The sequence below is a fragment of the Mustela nivalis genome (genome assembly GCF_964662115.1).
Source record: "Mustela nivalis genome assembly, chromosome: 9".
In the NCBI taxonomy this organism is placed as follows: domain Eukaryota; kingdom Metazoa; phylum Chordata; class Mammalia; order Carnivora; family Mustelidae; genus Mustela; species Mustela nivalis.
In genome coordinates this window covers 31,851,706-31,874,712 of record NC_139028.1, presented here as the reverse complement: position 1 = coordinate 31,874,712, position 23,007 = coordinate 31,851,706, and the positions used below count along the sequence as shown (strand labels likewise).

General features: G+C 45.5%; 1 protein-coding gene across 1 annotated transcript in view; it reads right to left on the bottom strand.

Moving 5' to 3' along the window:
• BARX2 (BARX homeobox 2) overlaps window positions 1-7,317 on the bottom strand; it is a 73,660-nt gene extending 66,343 nt beyond the window's left edge. The window contains exon 1 of the mRNA XM_082684223.1: window positions 6,656-7,317. Coding sequence (XP_082540349.1) covers window positions 6,656-6,842 — 187 coding nt within the window. The 5' untranslated portion in view covers window positions 6,843-7,317. The remainder of the gene's footprint in view (window positions 1-6,655) is intronic.
• Window positions 7,318-23,007: the final 15,690 nt, after the last annotated feature.

Below are 23,007 nucleotides of genomic sequence, written 5' to 3'. Positions count from 1 at the left end.
TAAACGTGTGCCAAGTTTCCACTTTCAAGAAGTTAAATTGCCATATAAAAATGCCCTAGTGATGATGAGTAATTAGACACTGTAATGGAAAATTAACTGTGTTTTTATTTAGAGCATTCATTTTAACAAGACTCTTTTTTTTCTTTCCTAACTGTTCTTAAGCCACAATGAAAATACATTAAATCCTGAGGGGCTGGGGAGGTTTTCTGGTTAAAAACAAACACACACACACACACACACACACACACACACACACACACAAACACAAACACACACATAAACTTCTTCCTGGAACCACTTACTTTGCGAATATCCCCAAGTTTATCCAAGGTTCTGATCTGAACCACATTATTATTGCATTATAAGGCCAGTTCTCACCCCGTCATTTGTGCTATGGAGGAAGAAATAGCCATTCCAACCCCACGGGCCCCTAATGCAGAGGTAAGCACTGGAGAGGTGGCACACGGGGTCTTGTCACATGTGGGGAGCCTTCCCCTAATGCCCTGCAGTCCTCTCTTCCCCTCTCTGTTTCCATTGCTGCCAAGGGAAGCGGGTTGCTTGCAGCCGTGGCTCTGGACGGCTCCATGAGCAGCCGGGGGCTCTGGGCAGCCCTCCGTGAGGAAGCTGTGAGACTGGGGTTCAGCTCTGGGGCCGCACTAAAAATGACCCCACGATACAGCACATGTGACGGCCTTCCCCAAGGAAGAAGGGTGAAAGAGGCTGAAATCTAGACATCTCACCCCAGTCCCCATGGCCCTCTAGTCCCACGTTCCAATGACAAGTTCATCATGGGTTCAGCCACAGGACCTGAGTGCACTTTGATCTGGAGCTGGATGAGGGGCCAGCGGAGCAGTGTCCCTCTGGCAGTGTCCCCACCCATACAAGTTCATGGGTGTCATACAAATGAACCTCAGACCATGTGGCCTACCTAAGCTTTCCAACTTTATTCCTGCGGGACCTCAAAAATAAAGTGCAAATGACACCTAAAAATGCTTCTGGCCTGACATTTATTCAGCCCTCCACAGTGAACACCGAATGCTGGGCAGTGCCCAGGCCCTGGGTCTCTCGTTTCAAGGGGCTCCCTGTGTATCCAAGTAAAATCAATCTTCGCCACTGACTATCCAGGCACTGACAAGCATTTCGGAAGCCCCCTTAGGTTGGCCCGTGCAGTCCCACAGAAGGACACTGGGCTTTGGGCAAGGCTCCCTTGAGCAGTTACAGAAGTTTCAGGCAAACCTGCTCTTTTTCTTTTCCTCTATCCCTTCCTTTTGTGGGTTTTTTATTTTTTCCTAGTTTAATCTCTCCTTATAATTTAAACAACCTTTTGTAATCATTACTGCTTTCCCTATAGATCCCTGGAACGTATTCGACCTACAATCTTTTCACTTCGATTCCTCAGTTGGGTTACAACCAACAACTTTGTATAGTCCACGCTTATATCCAATGTGGTTTCAATCTGGACACACAACCCACAAGAACACCGGCAGACTGGCTTCAGCAGAGAAGTACCACAAACACCGTTTCATTCTGGCTGTATTTAACGAGGTTAATATGACATGTTGGCTGGCAATGACACCCCTTAGGGGGAGTTCAAACAGAAAAAGCTATCTGGTGAGCAAAAATATTTGTCCCAATGCTCCCCGGTCCCAATTCCAAACTGCCCAGTATGTTCTAGAGAATGACAAAGAAGGGTTTGGCAGTGGTTCTACGGATAGTTTAGAGGAATCTGTAAAGTATCCCAACTGTGAGTCAAGATTTAGAATAAACGGGAATGTAATGAACTCATTAACAGTGCCATCACCAAGCAAGAATGAAGATGTGTTGAATGAAACTGCTGAAATTCAATGATACTAGAGACTGTAGACATTTGAAGAGGCATTTTAACCTGTGGACTAAATTTCTAATCATTTTCCCCTTGGTTATTAGGGAAATCAGAACCAGAGAAGAAACCACTGAGAAGCTATATTCACCAGTTAAAACGGACTCCCGGGGAGACCCTCAGCCTCTCTGTTTCACAAAGGCGTTATAAAATTGAAGGAGTAAGCGAGGCAACAACTGAGGAGGCCCAAAGAGCTCAGCTCCAGGTCCACTCTGACCCTGAATGAGTCCTATAGCCTGTGCGTCCCTCGATTTGTTTACCCTGAGAATGGGAACAGGATGAGCAGTTACAAATAATCACTAATAAATGCCCATCTGCCTCTGGCAGAAATACACATGCCTGTTGATAATGGTCACCCTCCCAAACCGCAATCTACCTTTTTCCATTCCAATGGAATTACATTCCAATTCCCAACCCTGAGAATAAAACCCTGAGGGTTTTAGGACTGAAAGGACTGAAAGACCACACTGAGATTTGGGGAGTCCCGGGAGCCAACCCCATGAAGCAATGGCTGGCCGCCCAACTCCCAAGTAGTCATTACACGTGTCCCTACCTCATTTCATTTTTCACTGGGATGACACCCAATCTTTGTGATAAAATGAACCCAAAGACACCACCCCAAAGAACTTGTTTCTCTTGGATCCACCGAAGCATAAAATGTTCTCAATGCCACCTCTTCAGATAAACACCCTTCCCCAAGTGCCCCTCTTAATTGGCTGGTTAACTGTCCCTTGGGTGCGAGTGCCCAGACTTATCCCGGGTATGTGACCAGGTTGGAAAAGTCCTCCTGATTTCTGAGTACCCTAACAAGGATGGCTGTGGAGAGCGTGGACTAAAATGGTGTCTAAGCACTGATGTGACCCTAGCGCTTCACAAAAAAAGGATACTGTGTTCCGGGAGATTGGTCTGTGATCTCTGTGACCCCTTCCAGCTCCGTACCTCCACAGTTGGTTCTACAAGGCCAGCCAGTGAAGGTTACTGGGAGACTCAACAGAACCATTCCCGCAGAGAAGGAGAAAGAAATTCATCTGTAGGTTTCAGTGGGTTAATGAAAAGCCATGTGCTGGTCCCAGGCAGCACAACGTCCAAATATCTACATTCACCGCCCCCCCCCCCCCGCAAAACGCACATGGGCAAGTCTAGGGTCATTCTAGGTTCTAAGTTTAAATATCATAGAATTGTAAGTAATTAGCACAGCAGGCTGGCTTCTCAGTATCCTCAAGAAAACTCGTAGGATAAATTGTTATGTCTTTGTTTTCGTGAAGCAGGCCATTCATCTTTCCACCCTCCGCCTGTCTCTAAATATCAAACTGAAAGACAGAGCTTTCAAAAACGACCCGCCGGCATCTCTGCCCCATACTCCACCCCGAGAAGCCAGATTTCTTTGAGCAACTCTTCCACCAAGAAACAGTAATCACGACCAGAAAAATGAAATTATGCACTCAAGAGTTCAGCAGTATTTATGACAGCCTAAACGGCACCTCATTTTTAGCTTTTACTCACTGTCAAAGTTCTAATGTTTCTGAGAGATTGTTAACCGATTTCTAAATGGCAATATATTTCCATTCCAAATGGGGATGTCTGTTACCACATTTTAAAATAAAACCAATGTGTTATACACTAAATAAATCCCAAATATATTTCACACCTCATCAGGGGTCCGAGCAACAAACTTTTCTTTCAAAAGGAGGCTCTCTTTGGGCATGGTTTTGTAATTTTTATTTTAGATGTTCCTTCAGTTTGCCTTCAAAGGACAGGATCCCCTTTCTCACTGTCTAGTTCGTGATGTAGAACATCATGTAAACTTAAATAAATTTAGAGACAGCCTTCCAAGCCTAAAATTACTGTATTTGTAATAAGAAAGGGCCTGTTTAAACAAACAACAATTTTTTTTTTTTTTTTTGGAGGTGAGCATTCCATCAAGGTTAGCGTGTCTAATAATAAACTGCTGTCAGGTAATGATCTGCCTAATGAAAAATGTTTCCATTTCTCAATTTACTTGAATACATGCTCTTCTGCCTGAGGAGTTTCAGTACCATAAATTGGCATTTGGATTACTAAATCCAAACAATGTAGACTGCTTAATTATGTAGAGGCTTCTTAAATGCTGTAGCTTTTTTTTTTTTACCCCAATTTTATATGCTTATTGTGCAGGGTGATAATTTTTGTTTAATCTTATTTCATTATTTTACCTGGCAAAGGTCACTTTTGGTAGTTATTTAAATCTCAAAGACAGCAAATCAATGGATGAGGACAAGTTCAGTAATTTCAACTCCATTGTATGCCTTTCACTGGATTTGAACTTTTTACATATTGGTTCTACCAAAAGTGCTAAATATTTATCTCTATCCAGAAAAAAAAATACACACACATATATATATATACACACATATATTCATATGTATTGTAGATACATACATATATAGTTGTATTGAATGTAGAAAGCCACTAACTTAATACCATTTTTAATTAATAAAAAGGATTAAATTTATCCAATCTAAGATTTTTGATCTTGAACATTTTGATCTTAACTGTTAAAAACAACAAAAATGCTTTGAAAGCATGGTATTTGCAAAACACTTGAGAAGTCACTAATGGGATTCCCATGATCTAATACATGTAAGGCTTTAACTGTAATTGTAAACCCACTACTAAAGGCTTATGACCTGAAAGTATGGACTATTGTAGCCAGTTTTTATGGGTTTAATTCCACTGGCAAATCCCACTTTCTGTATTTTAAATTTCAATGAGCACAAAATCACAACGTTTTCGTAAGAACCATCTAAAGGAAGTAAACACTGGAATGACAGGGCAAGAAAACCATTAGCAACAACCACCCTTTCACATAAACCGTCAATGAACTTAAAAGCACAAGACCAAGCAAAACTTTTAGTTCGTGATACATGTGCAATTCACCCTTAACATTCTCAGAACTACCTATGAATCATCTTATTTTCCTCTGACTTATTTCCATACGAGGCTCAATGAAACACGGAAATTAGCCCCTATTGATCACTGGATCACTGTTTTCTGAGACTATTTATTACTTTTTTTTTTTAAGCATGTTTTTACTATGATCCCATTCCGTGACTGCTGGAAGCCAGGAAAATCTGCCTTCGGGTGAATGCAGAAGACAAAGTCATTAAAAACTGTGCCAGCCCTGAACTAACCTCAAATATTCAGAATTGTTCTGTTTCCTCCTTAGGTCCTGCAGAAATGCAATTCGTAGCAGGGTGTACTGAAATTTGTGATTAAATCTTTTTTTTTTTTCCCCTCAAGGAGGTTTGACTTATTATAACAAGTGATGATTTATGCTCAACACAAGACTCAGCCTACCTCCCCTATCTAATATATAGGTAGACTACTCATTCAAGGGCATATATATGCCTGGCAAACACATAAATGTAAAAATATAAACATCAAGGATATCGACCTTATTTCCAAAGTTTCTTATTTGTTTCTTCTCTCATATACTTCTTGGTCCTTAAAATTTAATATTACAAGTCCTGTTATGGGCTATCAGGCCCAATTCTACCTTACAGATAAAATTTATTTTACATAGGCATACCTTAATATTGTAATCATTTCATAACCAAATACATGTGGAAACAACTTGGTTTTCAAAGAACTTTGCTGTAAGTATTTACATACATTATTAATTGATGGTCCTACAGGGACAACCTATTAAATCAAAAGAAAATACAGAATTCTAAGCATGTGCACTAGAAGCTTCTAGCCTGGATGTTTAAAAAAAAAAAAAATCTTTTAAAAACACTGCTAGCTCTTCACTTCACTTTTTCAGTGAAAGTAACATTTTTTTTTTTCTTTCAGGGCATCCATGCAACAAACATAACCTCAAAGTTTCTTTTAGTTGGGAAATACTAAATTTTTACCTTTAGATGAAAGCACAGACAGTTACTATTTTTGATTAAAAAAAATTGCTTGAACTTCTCTCTCTCTCTCTCTTTTTTCTATACTTGGTTTTCCATAGCCTAAATCCTTATAAAGCCGGGGCACTTTGAAACTTGGATCTTCTCTTAATGCACTCAAAGTTTTCAAAATACCTTTGGATTTACTTTCCACATGAACCTACGACTTTTTCAAAGTATTTATAAAATGTTCTTTATCTTTCCTAGCGGTCTTGGTTAGGCTCTTGTGGATAGAGGAAACCAGACGTGAAGAATGTTTTTATTGTTGTAACTGTTGTTTTTTTCAGTCCCTTAAAACCAAAAGGGGGTGATCTCCCCAGCTTGCACTGCAGGCAGAACTACTGCCCCAGAGGGAGAGCCTTGCAAGTGAAGTTCAATTTCAGGGTTTGGTTAAGAACCTCAGGACACTGATTTACTTGTAAAATCCCCAGTGGAGACAAGAGGAGGCTGGACAACTGAACTCAAGGCGAGCAGCAACACCACCACTTCCCGAAAAGAGTGATTTAGGCGCTGAACCGGGTCAAGGGTTTGAACTTTCTGACCGAAAACCACAGCGGCGCCGGGGAGGAGGAAGCTTTCTCCCTCGAGCAGGATCGCCTGCGTGGCACGAGAGGCCGCTGCTCTGGGCCCGCCGCCTCCGCTCCACGGCCAGCCCTGCGATCCACACCTTGCCTGGCCCGTCCCAGGTCGCCGACGCCTCTGCGATGCCCGCCTCGGACGAGTCTAGTCTCTCCGGCACCGAATCCCCTCGCCCTCCGGTGGGAGGACAGAGGCGGGAAGGCGCCTGACGCCCTCGGGAGAGCCACCATACCCGACTAATGCCCCCATCACCCGCGGGGCGTCTTACCGGTACAGGAATGCAGGGGCTTGGGTCGCACGACCAGCGACGGGCACACGGAGTAGAGGGAAAGTTTCTCAAAGTAATCGCAGGTCTCCTTGGAAAGGATCTCGTCGATCATGAAAGTCTTGTAGCGCCGCCTGGCTGCTTTGAGCTGGCCGGGAGAGCTCAGCCGCAGCTCCGCGTGGCAGTGCATGGTGAGCCGGGGAGAGCGCCTGCCGGCCGGGGCCGCAGGAACTGGCGCGCCGGCGGGAACCTGGGCCCCGCTCCTCGGCCGCCGGGGAGACTGCGGGCTCGGGAGGCGCGCAGAGCGGAGCGGGCACCGGGCGCGCGGGCCGCGCGTCTAGACCCACCCGCGAAGCAGCATCTTCGCGGAGCCTTTTTGGGACAGCGCAGCTGTCAATCAGCGCGCGCTTCCTGCGGGGCCCGGTGCCGAGCCGCGCCGAGGGGCGTCGGCGCCCACCCCGCCCAGCCCGCCCGTGCAAGTCGGCCGCGGACCTGCACGCCTCGTGCCCGCCTCTCTCGCTCGCCTCCTCCCGCCTCGCGGTGTCTCGCGCTCCTCTGCCAGCCTCTCTATTTTAAGACACTCGCTTTGGCTCTCCTCCCCGCCCCCCTCCTGGGACGCGCTCCAGGTGTGTGTGCAGGGTGAGCGCGCTCGGGTGTGCGCGCGGTGCGCGGTGCGCGAAGCGCGCGCCGCCCCCGCCCGCGGGCCGGGTCTGGGCAGCTCCTCTGCGACCCGACCCCGCGCACCTCTTGGACTGGGTCGGGTGCGCGCAACCCGCAACCGGGGGAGCAGGCGCGTCTAGGTCTCTTGCTAGAAAGAAGTCGAGTCCTTGCTGAGGCTCCCGAGGCTGCGGGCCACAGAGCCGACACCCCAAGGACCCGTGGGTCGTTCTTCTCGGTTTCCCAAGGACCCGCGGCCTCCTCTGCAGTTCTACGCTCTCAGCCCGTGCTGAACCGCACACTTGACCGCCCCCACGAGATCCTAAATCATAAATGACACTTGCCTGACCGTTATCCCAATAACAAATAGTAAAAATGGGAGGGTAATCCTCCAAAAGCGTGCGTTCTTTCTTGTTTTAACGTTTATGAACTGTTTTCGCCGCAGCAAGGGCCAACGCAGCACGATCCGGGTTGCTCGCGGGCCCTCCGGCGGTCAGCCCCACTCGAGGATTCTGGTCGCCCGATGCTCGGGGCAGCGCAGCTTTCGTTCCCGGGTCGCTCACAGCGCTTAAGGTTCGGAGAGCCCCCGAAGACACGCGATTATTGGGTGGCCTTCCTCCCTCCCCCTGGGGTCCTAACCCCGAGTCTGTTCCAATCAGTATCTGTACGAACTTATGTGTTCGATTGGAATTGGTGGGCGAGGGGGACCCCCAACCAGTCTAGGCGCCCGGGACGACTCCCGCTGCCTGCGTCCTGCCACCCAGCCCGGCAGCCAGCCACAACCGCCCGGTGGCACCGCTTTTCCACGATTTTGTCTCAGAACTGGTGTGTGTCCGGCCGGAAGGAAAACGCACAAGAGGGAGACAGAATTATAGACGCACGGCCTTCTCCGAAACCGAGTTTGGAGCTGGTGACATCTCGCGGGAAACCTGTAAGCGGCCCGGAGTCGTAGCGGGCTCGCTGCAGAGCTGCTCACCCAGGAGCCCGAGTCGCCGCTGTAGAAAGCGGACGCGCGCCCCTGGGTGGGTGGTTCAAGTCGGACCGAAGGGACACACCTGGAGGACTAATAAGTAGGCACTTAGAGAAAATAGCGATCAGCCGAATTAGAGCCTCGTATTAGACACGGATCGCAATGCGAATTTGAAGCTCTTCATTCTCGATGTGTTCACGTGTGCCGAAGCTCCCTACTCCTACCCTCCTCTCAGTTTAGAATTATTTTTCATTCATTCTCCTCCACGCGCGGGCGGCTCGGAGGCCAGCAAAGACTGCGGCTAGGTGTTCCGGCCGCGGAGGACGTCCCGCCGTGGGGAGGCGAGGTCGCCGCGATGAACCCGGGAGCGCCCCGGGCTCTGGTGACCAGCAGTCCCCGCCGTCTGTGCGCTATTCCCCAAGGGGTTTTCCAGGGCGCGGGCGCAGCGGGGACCAGCGGCGCCACGAGCTGGGGACGGTCCCAAGGGCGCGATGCTCACTCCGAGAGCAATGGGGGCGGGTGGTTATATTTTGCCCCTGGCAAGCGTAGAGTTGTTGACGGGCGCCGAGAAACGGTGTTTGGTGGGGGCGACCCCACCGGCAGCGCGGACCTCGAAGTGTGCTTGGGGCGCAGCACCTGAGCGACAGCCTTTCCTTACACCTGGCGATCCTGGCGAGGGACTGAGCGTTACCCGTGTGGACTATTCGTCCGGTCCTGCCGGGCGCTTACGGGACTAGCTGACTCCAAGTTACTCTTCCGGGCCCCCCCGCGCCACCCGCAACCCCTTTTTTCCCTTTCCAGAATTATTCCATCTCCCCCCACCCCGCCCCGTCTCACCCTCTCTGTCCCTTTAACTGCCTTGACTCCTTCCCCCTCTTCCTCCCATTCCTCCCTTCCCCCACTCTTACCTGCACATGGGCCTCCCTCCCCCCCCCCCCTCCTGTGGGACGTCCCTTCTCTTTTCTCTTTCTCCCTCCCTTTTCTTCACCCATCTTCCATCCCGGTTTCTCTTTTTCTTTCTGCCCTTCTCTTCCCTCCCTTGCCCCTTCTCCTCTTCCTCTCTTCCTTCCCTCTCTCCAAACGCGGATCTGCAGCCGCGCTCCCGGGTCCTCGCATCGCGGCGCCGCCACACGTGAGGCTGCCGGCAGCTGGAGGCTGCGGGGACAGCGCCGAGAGCCCCGGTCACCATGCCGGGCGGGAATCGACCTCGCCTCTGCTCCCGGCTCGGGCTCTTGCCCACAGACACAGAATGTGCTCACACTCTTCCTCAGACTGTTCTTTGATTTGAAATCTGCAGTGTTTCAAATAGCTTAAGAATTTCGATTCAAGTCCTTGGATTTTCCACCTTCTCGATTTTCTGCACGGAGGCAAGACCCCACCCACGTCCCGGGTGTAGGGGAGAGAGAGATTCCGGCTCTCTGCCGCTTATAATCAAAGTTGAGCCTCAGTATTTTCATTTATAAGTGGAAGTCGTAATACCTACCTACTTCACAAGGTGGGCCTTTCATAATCCATGCCTTTACACAAGCTGCTCCCCTTGTGGGAATGCCCTCCACAGCTCAGTCCCTCCCTCCTTCACTGCCTGAAAAGCTAGTTCAGGACCCATCTCATATGTCACCTCCGCTGAGGAATCTTTCCCCACTCCCCAAGGCTGTTGATTCCTACCTGGACGTGTTTATTTCACGCCCTGGGCAAGGAACTCCTGGTGTGTTCTCCAGCATAGCACCTGGCACAGAGTAGTTTTCAATAAGTGTGTCATAAATAAATGAATGTATGAAGGGAACCTGGGTGGCACAGTCCACTAAGCTTTGGGCTCTTGGTTTCCGCTCAGATCATGATCTCAGGGGTGAGATCAAGCCCTGGGTGGGACACCATCCTCAGCAACCGGTCCACCTGAGACTCTCTCTCCAGCTCCCTCTGCTCCTCCCCTACCTCTAAAATCAATCAATCAATACATAAAATCTTTCAAAAAGAAATTAATGCGTGAAAGCTGGGATCATTACACAATGTGTGTGAAAGACCCAAGCCCATGATGGGACTTCAAATCTTAATTTGTTGTGCTGAATTTGTCTTTCTCCTCACTCATGTCTCTGCCACTCTCTTTCCTCGATATTTTTGGGTTTTTAGCAATGGCATCTAGCCCAATTCCCATTTTGCTCCCATCTCTCTCTTTTCACTCCCTCTCTCCTTCCCTCAGACTGTGAAGGGCTTCTGTGGGAGGAAGCACACCCTGGCTGTCAATCACAAAGGGGGGCTTTGGTCAGGAATAGTCAGGGGTTTAGTTTCCAACATTAATGAAGTGGCTGGAACAGCAAACATCTGCCAAAGAGACTCAAACCTTTTCCAGCTGCTGGAGACCCACAGACACTTCCCAGCCTCCAGTGGCTCCATCCTGGCAGGGTCTGCCCATGCCCAGGGAGGGGAACACACAGAGGAAAGGGACTATCTACACTGAGCCACACTTGGGCAGGCACAGAAGGGGCTAACAATTCACACCCTCCAAGAGGCTTCAGGAAATCAGCCTCCTGTTCTATCTGGCACCAGATTCCTGGGGATAGAGCCCAGGCAGAAAGAAGGGGACGGGATATCTCTGCCAAGAGGCTCTGACAATCAGAAACCAAAAAATCGGTCTTTCCTACTTCAGCTCGTACCTGGTATCTCCGCTCAACTAGAACTCATAAAAGTGGTTTGTTTGTTTGTTTGTTTGTTTTTAAATGTGTATTTATTTATTTTTGAGGGTTGGGGGGAAGGGGCAGAGAGAGAAGGAGTGACAGACTCTGATGCAGACACTGCACTGAGCATGGAGCCCCACCTGAGACGTGGAGCCCGACCCAGGTTATGGAGCCCATTGTGGTGCTCTATCTCACGACCCTGAGATCATTATCGGAGCTGAAACCAAGATCCTGAAGCTTAACTGACTGAACAACCCAGGTACCCAGGTGTCCTTAAAACAAAATGGTTTTTAAAAAATCCTAGGGCAAGGTTTCCTGGGTGGCTAGTTAGTTTAGCATCTGTCTTTGGCTTGGTCATGATCCCAGAGTCCCAGGATAGAGCCCCACATTGGGCTCCCTGCTCAGCGGGGAGTCTGCTTCTCTCTCTGCCCCTCACTCCACTCATGTTCTCTCTCTCTCTTAAGTAAATAAATAAAATCTTTTAAAAAATTAAAATAATAAAAATTTAAAAAAAATAAAAATCCTAGGGCAGGCTTTAAGTTGCATGGAGACTCTAACTGTAGCTGAACTCAGCTTCATGTCTAGTTAATTCCTTTTATGATCTTGGGCTATGTGTCCATGAAGATATTCAGAAAAGACATGCCCAGAGTCTTACAACCAGCTTTTCTCCAAAGAGGAGAAGGGGGACAAAAGAACTTTTTATATTCTAGTAAAGTGTATTTAATAACTTGTATTTCAGCCGCTAACTTTTGAAATAGTTTCAGACATGTAAAAACAAGAGAGTGATAGCCTTGTAAGTTAATATTCCCCTGGGCCCCAGGGCCAGGCCAAAACTGCTGTCTGTGGGGCCCAGCACGGCTGCCTTGCACAACAAGAAGCTAAAGGAGGTATACAAGGAGGCTAGCTTATTTGTAATGATGATATTAATTTACCAAAACTGCTCTCATACATTGTAAAGCATCTTTTTAAGAGAGGCACAAATGTAATCCACTTGACAAATGGGTTTGGGAAGGTCTGACTAAGTCCTTCTGTCCTTTCTCAAAACATCTTTCTGGAGGAAAAGTTTAAACTGAAAAAAAATTAAAAAAAAAAATCAAGTTAGTTAAGACAGAGCACAGAATACATAGCACAGAATATTTTCGTGCAGAGTGGAAATACCATTGGTCCACCAAATGTTTCCAAAAGTCTTAGAAGTTTGGTATACAGATTAAAATAATTTCTTTTGCTGATCCTTTCTCTTCCCCCCCACTTTTTTTTTTTTTTTTTTTTTTTTTCCTGGTGCTATCCTGGCCTCAAGCAGCTCTATTTCTGCCAATAGCCTATGTGCCTCAGTTATCCCAGCTGACTGACACAGCCCGGAAAGTAGAATGTAATCTCTCCTACCTTTCTCATACTGTGGTGAAAATGAACATGGAAGTTGAGAGCATCCCTGGCTTGGACATTAATTTTTAGCCCTTCACTAAGGAGAAAGCTACAACCAGAGAGAAAAGGCACTTCTCAGTATTCAGTGGAATGGTGCCCTCGCTGCCTGGGGTATGAGGAAAGGACTTCTGAGCTGGCAAATCTGAGTGCCATCCCCCCACCCCCATCACCCAGTAGCTTCCCTGACCTCTGGTCTCCAACAGGAACATGGGGATGATACAGCCAACTGTCAGGTTTGCTGGAGGGTTTCATGAAAGAGCGTGTGCCCAGCACTCAGTTACGCTAGGCCAGTCTTCCCTTCACCTTCACCTTGAGTCCAATGCAATAAGCCATTGGCTACCTTCCCAGGGGCACCTGGGTGGCTCAGTCAGATTAGCCTCTGCCTTTGGATCAGGTCATGATCCCAGGGCCCTGGGATGGGGCCCAGGGCCCTGGGATCAATCCCTGCATGGGGCTCCTTGCTCAGCAGGGAGTCTGCTTCTCCCTCTGCCTCCTCTTCACTCTCTCTGACAAGAAATAAATTTTTAAAAAGATTTTTATTTATTTATTTGATGGAGAGAGAGAGAGCACAGATAGGCAGAGCGGCAGGTGGAGTGAGGGGGAGCAGCAGGCACCCCACTGAGCAGGGAGCCTGATGTGGGGCTCCATCCCAGGACCTTGGGATCATGACCCAAGCTGAAGGCAGCCGCCTAATAGCCTGTCACCCAGGCGCCCTATAAATAAAATCTTAAAAAAAAAAAAAAATCACAAAATAAAACTGCATTTTCTTTTTTTTTTTTTTTTAAGATTTTATTTATTTATCAGAGAGAGAGAGGGGGAGAGAGAGAGAGCACAGGCAGACAGAATGGCAGGCAGAGGCAGAGGGAGAAGCAGGCTCCCTGCTGAGCAAGGAGCCCGACGTGGGACTCGATCCCAGGACGCTGGGATCATGACCTGAGCCGAAGGCAGCTGCTTAACCAACTGAGCCACCCAGGCGTCCCTAAAACTGCATTTTCAAAAGCATCAGAGCCTTTGCTGTTTCACATGTATTTGGAGTTGGTGTTGACTCAATGTTCAAAAGTCAGGATCAACCACGAAATACAGAGTGGAAAGAGAGGGTGTCGGAGTTCGGGACTGCCGTTAACTATCAGGGAAATAGCCCGGCCACCAAGAGTCCCCGAGGTGCTGTTTACCATCTGGTACCTTGAGCCACAGACACCGCGCATCTGCAGGAGTCAATCATTCTAACCGGCACTTCACAAGGGACGGGCTCATTTATCGTTGTTATTGTTTTGTCTGCCACCAAAAAACAAAACAAAAGAAACCCAAAACCCAGGGGGGGGGGGAACCCAACTATGATGTGCACCCACTGGGTGACATCCCATTGAAATTATCTCATAAAGTATTTTTATGCTCTGTTTAGCCTCAAGTGGGCCTCAGCAAGGTTTCTCGTGAATTCTTGGTAATCTTCCCTCACACGGGACCAGTCAGCGACCAAGCAAGGCAGGATTTCAGAGAACAAGCTGTTACCAGTTGGACACTCACATCGCCTGTTACCCAGGACAAGAAGTTTCCTGTGTCCGCCAGCACAGGGAAAGCCTCACGGGGCCAGTCGGCCTTCTGAACACAGGAAGCCAAAACAACGTTCATGAGAGCTTTGGATGCATAAAGAAATCTGCTGACGTGGTTATTATCAGCTAATACAGAACAGCATTTACTAAGAACACGGGGTGCCGCGTGGCCGTCAGAGAAGGTAATGTTCTTGGCGCTCCAGGTTCTTAAGAAAGGGAGACTGTAGAAACTCCAGGACATAGGCGCTAAGCGTCTACTTTGGTCTAAGCATGGAGGGCATGCGTTTGCCCCCACACCTGCCTGGGCCCAGAGTCTGTAAACTTTCTTTCTTTTTTTTTTTTTAATTTTTAATTTTTTATAAACATATATTTTTATCCCCAGGGGTACAGGTCTGTGAATCACCAGGTTTACACACTTCACAGCACTCACCAAAGCACATACCCTCCCCAATGTCCATAATCCCACCCCCTTCTCCCTAAACTTTCTTTTTTTAAGAGGAACGAAGAGATGGAAAGAAAAGAGGAATTTTTCAGGCAAGGTTGAGGAGAGACATTTCAAAACCTTGTTGGTCAGGACACCTGGGTGGCTCAGTCGGTTAAACGTGTCTTCACATCTGGTCATGACCCCAGAGTCCTGGGATCAAGTCCCACAACGGGGTCCTTGCTCAGTAAGGAGCCTGCCTCTCTCTTTGCCTGCTACTCCCCCTGCTTGTGCTCGCACTCCCTCTCTCTTTCTGATAAATAAATAAATAAAATCTCAAAAAAAAAAAAAAAAAACTTTTTTGGCTAAATAATTTCAAGAGAAAGCCTTAATTTCAGGAGAAAAAGGAAAATGGAGCTGAGTTACCCAGCCAGAGATTCATATTTGTCGTGTCCTGTCCTGGGGTTCAGCAGAGGTCAGCAGGCTTTGGGGCAGGGAACAGAATATAGACAGTTTCCTTCTCTTTCTTTCTTTCTTTCTTTCTTAATCAAGGCACAGTTGTTCTTTTTTTTTAAAGATTGATTTATTTATTTGAGGTGGGGGAGGGCAGAGGGCAAGGGAGAGAAATCTGTAAGCAGAGTGTCGCAGAGCACCCAGTTGGGTGGGAGGCTTGATCCCAGGACCCCGAGATCCTGACCCTAGTGGAAATCAAGAATCTGACGCTTAACTGAGCAACGCAGCCGCCCCTAGACTGTTTCTTTTTCTAAGAAATAAACCCTAATTTGAAATATTCCTTACAATGATTGGCTTTTAAGAGAAAATCAAGCTCTGTGAGCTATTCGTAGTGAATATTTTTATTATCAGTAGAGATTCCAAGACAGCAAATGTGCTCAAGCGAAATGGAGCATCAAAAGATAATGTGGAAAGTTCTGGTATTAAACACTCTCATCTAAAACATCCAGAAACAAAGAAAAATGCAAACATATCATGTTTTAGATAATCTGAGTCAAATTAAATTTTGCTTCAATTTTTTCATCCAGAGACTTTTATGCAGAGAAGTATTTCATTTCACTATGAGCAGACAGCCGCAAGGACAATCTTTATAGATCTCTAATGCTCTTCCTTGCTTACTTTCAAAAGTTACAGGGATGCTCAGGTCTAAATAGGCTATAAATTACTCAAGTATATGAATGAGGGGGGAACCAGTCTCTGTGCTTTCAATTACGCAGGCAGCCTGAATTTTTAAAAGGGATTTGAAGTCATCACAGAACAGAGGATCCCTGATACTATTGCCAATCCACATCTCGATACGTTTACTTAAGTCAATTACTGAATCTCTTAGATTATGTCTACACAAGCTGCCAAAACATCTGGTCATTTCAATCAGTTCAATAAAAGGTTGTGCCAAGCCAGGGGAAAAAAATTAGTCAAGTTCGTCCTTTGTAAAGGCAGAACAATGGATTGTTTTCTCAGGGAAGACAGTAAGTGGAGACAGCTCAGAAGGTTTTGGTTTTCTCTTCTGAAACCAAAATGCAGTCCACAGTTCCTGAAGGAGGTTGTGATTTTTATCAAGTTAATGTTTGGGAGGTGTTCTGCCAGAATTTCAGTCCGAAATGTTGTGGGTATGAAGATGACGTAGCCATGTTTCTGAGACAATTCTGGGCTCCTCTGAATTCTATGTTCTCAAGGTTGGGACCGTGCCAGAATTAAGCCGGACTGATGTTTGCGAAATGTTGAAAAATAAAAGTAGCAAAACTAGAAATCATAGACTAGTATTTATTTTCCCTGGACCTTACTAACGTTCCTGTGAGCATGTGACCTCACTTTGAGGAAATCTGACGTATGATTTAAATTACCAAACACAGGTACATATAGCTTTCATCTAAATCATTGTTGCAAAAGTGTTCCTCTGTAAAATAGAAATAATGCACTTCTTTTATTTCTTCGGATTTGTATGTGATATCTTCAGTGGATATTTGGAATTTCAAATCATTATCTTTATGGGGCACATAGAGACAGCTCCAAGAAGAAACAACTACTCAGAGGACAGTTTTTGGATCCCAGCCCAACTTTCTGCTCGTATTAACCCATTTTCCTTTCATATTAAGATTCTCACTGAGGGACTAAAAAAATCCTCTGATCCGAAATGCTCTGTGGAATGATTTGGTTCAGAAATCCATATTAGGATGCAAGCTCCTGCTTGAATAAATGCACTTGGACGAACACATTTTCATATTCATTTCAGGCAACATTAAGTACAACTAATCTACCCATGTCCGATGTTATATGGCTTTTTTCCTGTGCACTTATTTGACGTTTCTTTAAAGCCATAGACAATTAGAAATAATTATTGTTATAACTGAATAATGTAAACTTTATATTGTCTGAGATGATTCACCCTCCCACTGAATATTCCAGAGTACATGACCGCTTAGGCTGATGTCTGCATATAAACTTGTTAAATGTCTATAGCTTAACTGTTGAGGGTTGTCAATGAATTAGTAAGAAGAAGAGGGAGGAGGAGGAAGGGGAGGAAAGAAAGTCAGTCAATCTGTCTTCTTTGGGTGAGAAAGCAGCTCTTTACTTCAAGGACAAAAAATTAAAAGAAATCCAGTCTCTAGGTAGGAGGAAGATAATTTTTGAAAACGAGAAAAAGAGTTGTATTTAGAACTTCAATCTGAGCAAAATCTTGCTTTATAAAATCTGGGGTCTAGTTAAGGAATAATGTTCATGTGGCCAAGGGGAGGATTTTAGTTTTGACATGGGGAGGCTGGAGGTTAGTAGGGTCAAGACTTTTTGGAAAATTAGGCAGAAAGATTCTGGAACTAAGAACACGATAAAGGAGGAAGATTCAAGGAGTAGAGGATAGATTGTAGTTGACTTCTTGTAGATAGAACCAGAATTTGTTTTCCATCTGTAAAGACTAATTATGCAGAATTTATGCCTTCATGTATCCAGCATAATTTTGGAAAAGTAGATTTTATTGCCCTGAAGTCGATGGCTTGGAGATCAGACAAGGAGCAGGGCATAAGGGAGGGTGCAGAAGTGATGAGAGACACAGACCGGTATCAGGAACAGAATATGCAGATAGGGTCCCGAGAACCACAAAAGGATTAGCGAGTGCTTGAAGGAAAGTGCTCGACCTTGACTTCCAACTTTAGAATACTTACATGCGCATGCACACACACACACACAAAGTAGCCTACAAATAGGTTACTGTCCTGATGACCACCTAAGAAGTAATTTACAAGGTAATACTGTAGAAAACAGAGAGACCCAAACAGAAGAGACCAAATTAGTCAAACACTGTTTATAGGACTGTAAACTGGTATGACATTTCTGGAAAGCAGTTTGGCATGGTGTCTCAAATTTAGAATCAATCCAGTAAGCCCAACCTAGGAATTTAAACCAAGGTTGTGGTTCTCAGACATGACTGTACACATAACAACCTAGTAGGAGAGCTTGTTTAAAAATTCCCGGCTCCTGGGTCTCTTTCCCCGGAGATCTGTAGGTGTGACAACTGATATTTTTAAACAAGCAGCCTTCTTAATTTTGCTACTGTCTAACAAACAGGTGCTAAAGAGATAATAATAAAAGTGGGAAAAGCTGTAAGCAGAAGCAAATATGTTAACTGTAAAATTCCATAAAATTTCAGGAATGGGAAATATCTCTTTCACATCTCTGAACCTCAGCTCACTGTTTTTACAATAAAAATGCATACTCAATGCCATTGCTGTGAGATTAAGTAAGGATTCCACGTAAAAGCCTTAGACAATCCTTGACACGTTGTTAAAGATCAACGAATGCTAGCTACACTATACAATGGCAAGTGGGGAAAAGGCATTTAAGTAATAGAATGTATAATTTGATTTAATTTTTTAAAAGATTTTATTTATTTATTTGACAGAGATCACAAATAGGTAGAGAGAGAGAGAGGAAGAAGCAGGGTCCCCGCTGAGCAGAGAGCCCGATGTGGGGCTCGGTCCCAGCACCCTGGGATCATGACCTGAGCTAAAGGCAGAGGCTACCTGAGCCTCTCAGGCCTCTCAGAGGCCTGAGCCACCCAGGTGCCCTCGATTTAATTTTTGAAAAATTCCTTACATACGTATGCATAAGAGATGCCTGAAGGCCTGTTCAGGTATTAACGGCAATAAGTTCTTGATGGTGGAATTTCAAGGGACTTACTTTCCTTTCTGAAGTTTTGAGTGTCATTTGAATTGTTTTACAATTAACATTTATCATTCCCCCCCCAAACATTCTATTAAGTTCAAAGAAAGAAATTGTACTTCAGTAATGTTTTACATTTGTATAACACTTCCATTTACAGAAAATTTCCAGGTGTGTGCCTTCATGCGAGCCTTACACAGTCCTGTGAGTGAAAAAGGACTTCTTGTTTCCAGTTTACAGATGAGGAAACGAAAAGGAGGTGGTTTATTTGACACTCACACAGCGTTAACATTGCAGATCCTAGGGTTTGAGAAGACACGGGTCTTTTGGGCCTAGCAGCACACCTTCTACTGGACATTGCTTCCTCATTGATCCCAGTTTAATATGTTTAAAAAGGGGGGGGGGGATAGGGATTGCAGTTTTACCGATGTGTATTTTTCTTATCCTCTGCATTTAAAAAAACAAAATCAAAACCAAAAACAAAACACCGAAGCATTTGATAAACCTGAGATAAACTGAATACTAACAAGAGTGACTTTCATTTGATTTTATCAAAGTCAGGTGTTTGATGCCAATCTTCACCAATCACTTGCCAGGTAACTTTGGGGGGCAAAAACAGTCCTCCAAATACAGTCCCAGTCACCTGTTAAAAGTTAACAGAAGCTCCAAGAACAAAGCAAAAGAGTTGCCCATGATGTAGAATGTGGCCCGTCAGCGGGGTTTCTTTGAGTTCTCACCTGTTTGTTCAGTTCCTAGCTGTCAGGTCCAGCGTCCAGAGCTTGACACCAAGCAAGTTCAGCTTTCCACCGAGCGTGGAACCGAGAGAGGATTCTAAGGGAGCAGTCGCGTCGGTGTGGCCGACACTGCCCTCTACCGGATGAAGAGGAAGTGCAGCGTCTGTGCTGTGGAATCCCGTCTCCCTCTACTGGTAGAAAAAATAACTACACGGAAGACTCGCTTTTAGTGATGGGGAGTCCGGACTCATCATTACCTGTCCTCTCTACCTTGCTTCCGCACAGAGGGGCTCACATGGGCTTCGGCATGTATCGTTCTGTGGGTGCTCGGAGCAGACATTTAAATAAGTCTGCGATAGCTAACAGGTTCTCCTCTTCTCCGCTCTGGGGACTCCTTAACCCCAATTCTGTGGCGGAGGTATCAAGAGTTGCTATGCTTTCCTAACATAGTGAAGGACATCAAGGGACACTGTTTATCCTTGCTGATCCTAAACTCTAATCTTAGTCCTGACACTCTTACTCTCAAAGATTTAAATTCTCCACCTAAAATGGTTCTATACAATTTAATTCTACTTCTGTTTAATAAAGGCATTTAACAAGGGAGGCTATGAGAAGAGCACATGATACAAGTGGAAAGTCTGTGGCACACAATTACAAGATCCGGGACTGCGCCCCATACAACCGATTAAGATAGAGTGCAGCTCTAGTCCCACGCAGGTTTGGGGGTCTCAACGGTAAGGAAAGGCTGGCTCTCCTAAATTAGTCTCAGAGATCTAATTAGCGGATGTTGGTAGATCTCTCATGTATCCAGCAATATGTATATAATTTTACATTTTAATTATGGATCAGGTGCACCAACAGTACTCTGAATTCCTACATGACACCTGGTCTCCTTTCACTCGGGTTATAAACCCTTTTGAAAAACAGGTGAAGGTTGGACAAGGGAAAATGTAAGACGTAAAATATTAATAAGGAGATGACTATGAAAGAAGAGAAACAGAGAGAACTCAATATTTCCTATGGAGAGAAAGCCCTGACTCTATAAATTGTAAATTCAAAGCTGCCAGTGACTTTGTTATTTTTCTTATAAAAACAAAAACAAACAAAAAAAATACCCCTAGTTCCTTAGCCTCTCTCTTTTTTCAATGGATCATCCTGAGCAAATCCGTCTTGCCGGGTATAAAAAACAAGTTCGTACATAACTGCAGCAACTCCCCACTGCCTCCACAAAGTTTTCAAAACAAAACTTCAATTCACGTGACTGCCTAACCGCAAGGGGACTCCATGGGCAGTGATTAAGAAGCTGGCTGAAGTGCTACGTTCTGAACGACTGTTCAGCCAATGAGATGACGTAGTTTGGGGACAGGATATTGTGATATTTCAATATATTTAATACTACGTTCTTCTTTGCATTGCATTGCATTGTATTGTCTTAATGGTGGCCGTGCCTTGTGCTTTTGTTATATATCTAATGTATGCAAATTGAACAAAGAGATCATCTATCCTGTGAATATTCATTAAGCATCTACTTTGCCCCAGGCCCAGTTTTTGTTCAAAGAAATACACACTGCCTGTCCTCAGAGTAATACACCATGTCTGTCCATAACAGACAGATACTCAAGAGTTGGTACTGGGAACTATGGGAGCACAAAAGAGAGGTACCTGGTGTCGAGAGGGATCAGGGATGGATTTGGAGAGGAAGCGATATCCTAGCTGAGACCTGAAGGTAGAGCAGGAGTTAGCAAGGGGTATAGGAGCTGGGGACAGCATTCTAGGCAGATAGAAAAATTACCTAAGACCTAGAGCCAAGTGAAAGTGTCTTGCCCTGGCATCTGCAGTACTAAGTGTGGTTGAAGCGTAGGTTTAGAGGGTAAAGTGTTAAGAGGAATTGAGAGGAGAAAAGAAGGGCCGGATCATAAAGAATCTCTTAAGCTATTTTTAAAAAAGATTTTATTTATCTATTTGACAGAGACACAGCGAGAGAGGGAACACAAGCAGAGAGAGCAGGCTTCCCGCCGAGCAAGGAGCCCGATGCAGAGTTCCAACCCAGGATCCTAAGATCATGACCTGAGCCGAGGGCAGACTGAGCCACCCAGGCACCCCTTAAGATATGTTTTTGGTTTACATTTTTATTCTGAAGCAATGATAGGTGCTGAAGCACCAATGATAGGTGTTGATGCAGGATGATGACATAACCTCAGTTGTGCTTCGGGAAGTTCCAGCCACAGCGTTTGCAGAGTACAGACCAGAGCTAGAACATCCACCTGGAGGCAGGAAAACCAGTTTAGGAGTGACTGGATTAACCCACATGAGAACCAGTGGTCTTCAGAAGCAAAGGGGATGAGAAAAAAGGAGAAATTGAAGTGGTTTTCAGAAAATAGAATCTCAGACTCAAGAATGATTTTGATGTGGGAAAATAAGGAAGTCGAAGTAAAGAATGAGATCCATTTAACAGCCAGAAGAAAAAGAACTCCCATAATAAGAAGAACACTAATGACTCAATTAAAAAGTAGGCAAGGGGCATGAATAGATATTTCTCCAAAGAAGAGATGCAAGCAGCTAATAAGCACATGAGAAAAGGTTTCATGTGGTCAGTTGCTAGGCAAATGCAAATCAAAACCACCCTGAGTTATCACTCCACACCTACAAGGATGGCGATAACCAAAGAACACAGAAAATAACCAGTGTTGGCAGGGAGGTGGAGAAATCAGATTGTCCATCGTCAGTAGGAGTATACAACCGTACAGCTGCTGTGGAAAACAATGCCTCCCAAAGCTCAGTACAGTGTTACCACATGGCCCAGTAGCTCCAATCCTAGGGACATACCATAAATAACTCAAAACAGGGTTTTAAACAGAGTCTATTCCCAAGAGAATTGAAAATATATGATCAGGGGACGCCTGGGTGGCTCAGTTGGTTAAGCAGCTGCCTTCGGCTCAGGTCATGATCCCAGCATTCTGGGATCGAGTCCCACATCGGGCTCCTTGCTCCGCAGGGAGCCTGCTTCTCCCTCTGACTCTGCCTTCCACTCTGTCTGCCTGTGCTCGCTCTCGCTCTCTCTCTGACAAATAAATAAATAAAATCTTTAAAAAAAAAAAAAAGGAAAAATAAAAGAAAATATACGATCAGGAGTGCCTGCATGGCTCAGTCAGTCAATGGTCTGACCCTTGGTTTCAGTTCAGATCATGATCTCAGGGTTGTGGGATTGAGCCCTGCATTGGGCTCCATGCTCAGTAGGGAGTCCACCTGAGAATCTCTCTCCCTCTGCCTCTTTCTCACTCACATGCTCTCTCTCTCTCTCTCTCTCAAAAATAAATAAATAAATAAATCTTTATTAAAAAAATCCTGGAGCTAGAAATGCAAATCAAAACCTGGGTTTTGGTTTGGGTGCCTGGGTCGCTTAGTGGGTTGAACCTCTACCTTCGGGTCAGGTCATGATGCTGGGTCCTGGGATTGAGTCCAGCATCAGGCTTTCTGCTCAGCAGGGGGCATACTTCCCCCTTTCTCTCTGCCTGCCTCTCTGCCTACTTGTGATCTCTGTCAAATAAATAAATAAAATCTTAAAAAAAAAAAAAGAAAGTCCTGGAGCTATAGACGTAAGAACTATGTCCTTTTATGTATTTTATCTCAATATTTAAAAATATTTTTAAATGCCCTTTAAAGTTAATGACTGGCTCACTTAGACAAATACAGAATGAGCACACTGTCCTAGAAAGGGAAGTCAGCTTCAGTTTTGTCACCGTTGACCTTACTGATGTTCAC